Here is a 332-nt window from a genome sequence, read left to right as displayed (position 1 = left end):
CATCCATACCCCAAAAATTACAACAGCTATAGCTAAAAGCTGCACAACGAAAAGTATACAAAACGAGCATATTTTGTTCAATTTTTTTCCATTCACTTCTACTAGAACTTGACTGTAGCAGAACCATTGAAATGAGCAGCAGGTTATGGTAGAACTAGTTTGAAAAACAGTATTTTCTGCAAATTTTTACAATGGACTAGCCAACCAGGTCAATGTTCAAGAAAATTGAAGAGAAAGCACCCAAGCAAATTTTAGTATAAAATAACACCATCAATAGAAAACCAACAAATGGGACAAACCCAACAGGAAAAGGTAAAATCTTCATTCTAATA

General features: G+C 33.7%; 1 protein-coding gene across 1 annotated transcript in view; it reads right to left on the bottom strand.

Annotated features, from left to right (window-relative positions):
• TET10 (tetraspanin10) overlaps nucleotides 1–325 on the bottom strand; it is a 2,931-nt gene extending 2,606 nt beyond the window's left edge. The window contains exons 1-2 of the mRNA XM_089784472.1: nucleotides 269–325; nucleotides 1–39 (exon numbers count right to left, since the gene is read on the bottom strand). The exon at nucleotides 1–39 is cut by the window's left edge and continues 74 nt beyond it. Coding sequence (XP_089640598.1) covers nucleotides 1–39; nucleotides 269–325 — 96 coding nt within the window. The remainder of the gene's footprint in view (nucleotides 40–268) is intronic.
• Between the last annotated feature and the right edge of the window lie 7 nt (nucleotides 326–332).

The sequence above is a fragment of the Theobroma umbraticum genome, unplaced genomic scaffold (genome assembly GCF_002168275.2).
Source record: "Theobroma umbraticum cultivar Fairchild unplaced genomic scaffold, ASM216827v3 scaffold_30.0, whole genome shotgun sequence".
NCBI classification, from domain to species: Eukaryota; Viridiplantae; Streptophyta; class Magnoliopsida; order Malvales; family Malvaceae; genus Theobroma; species Theobroma umbraticum.
Note: the sequence above shows the minus strand (reverse complement) of the source record. Positions and strands in the feature narration are given on the sequence as shown.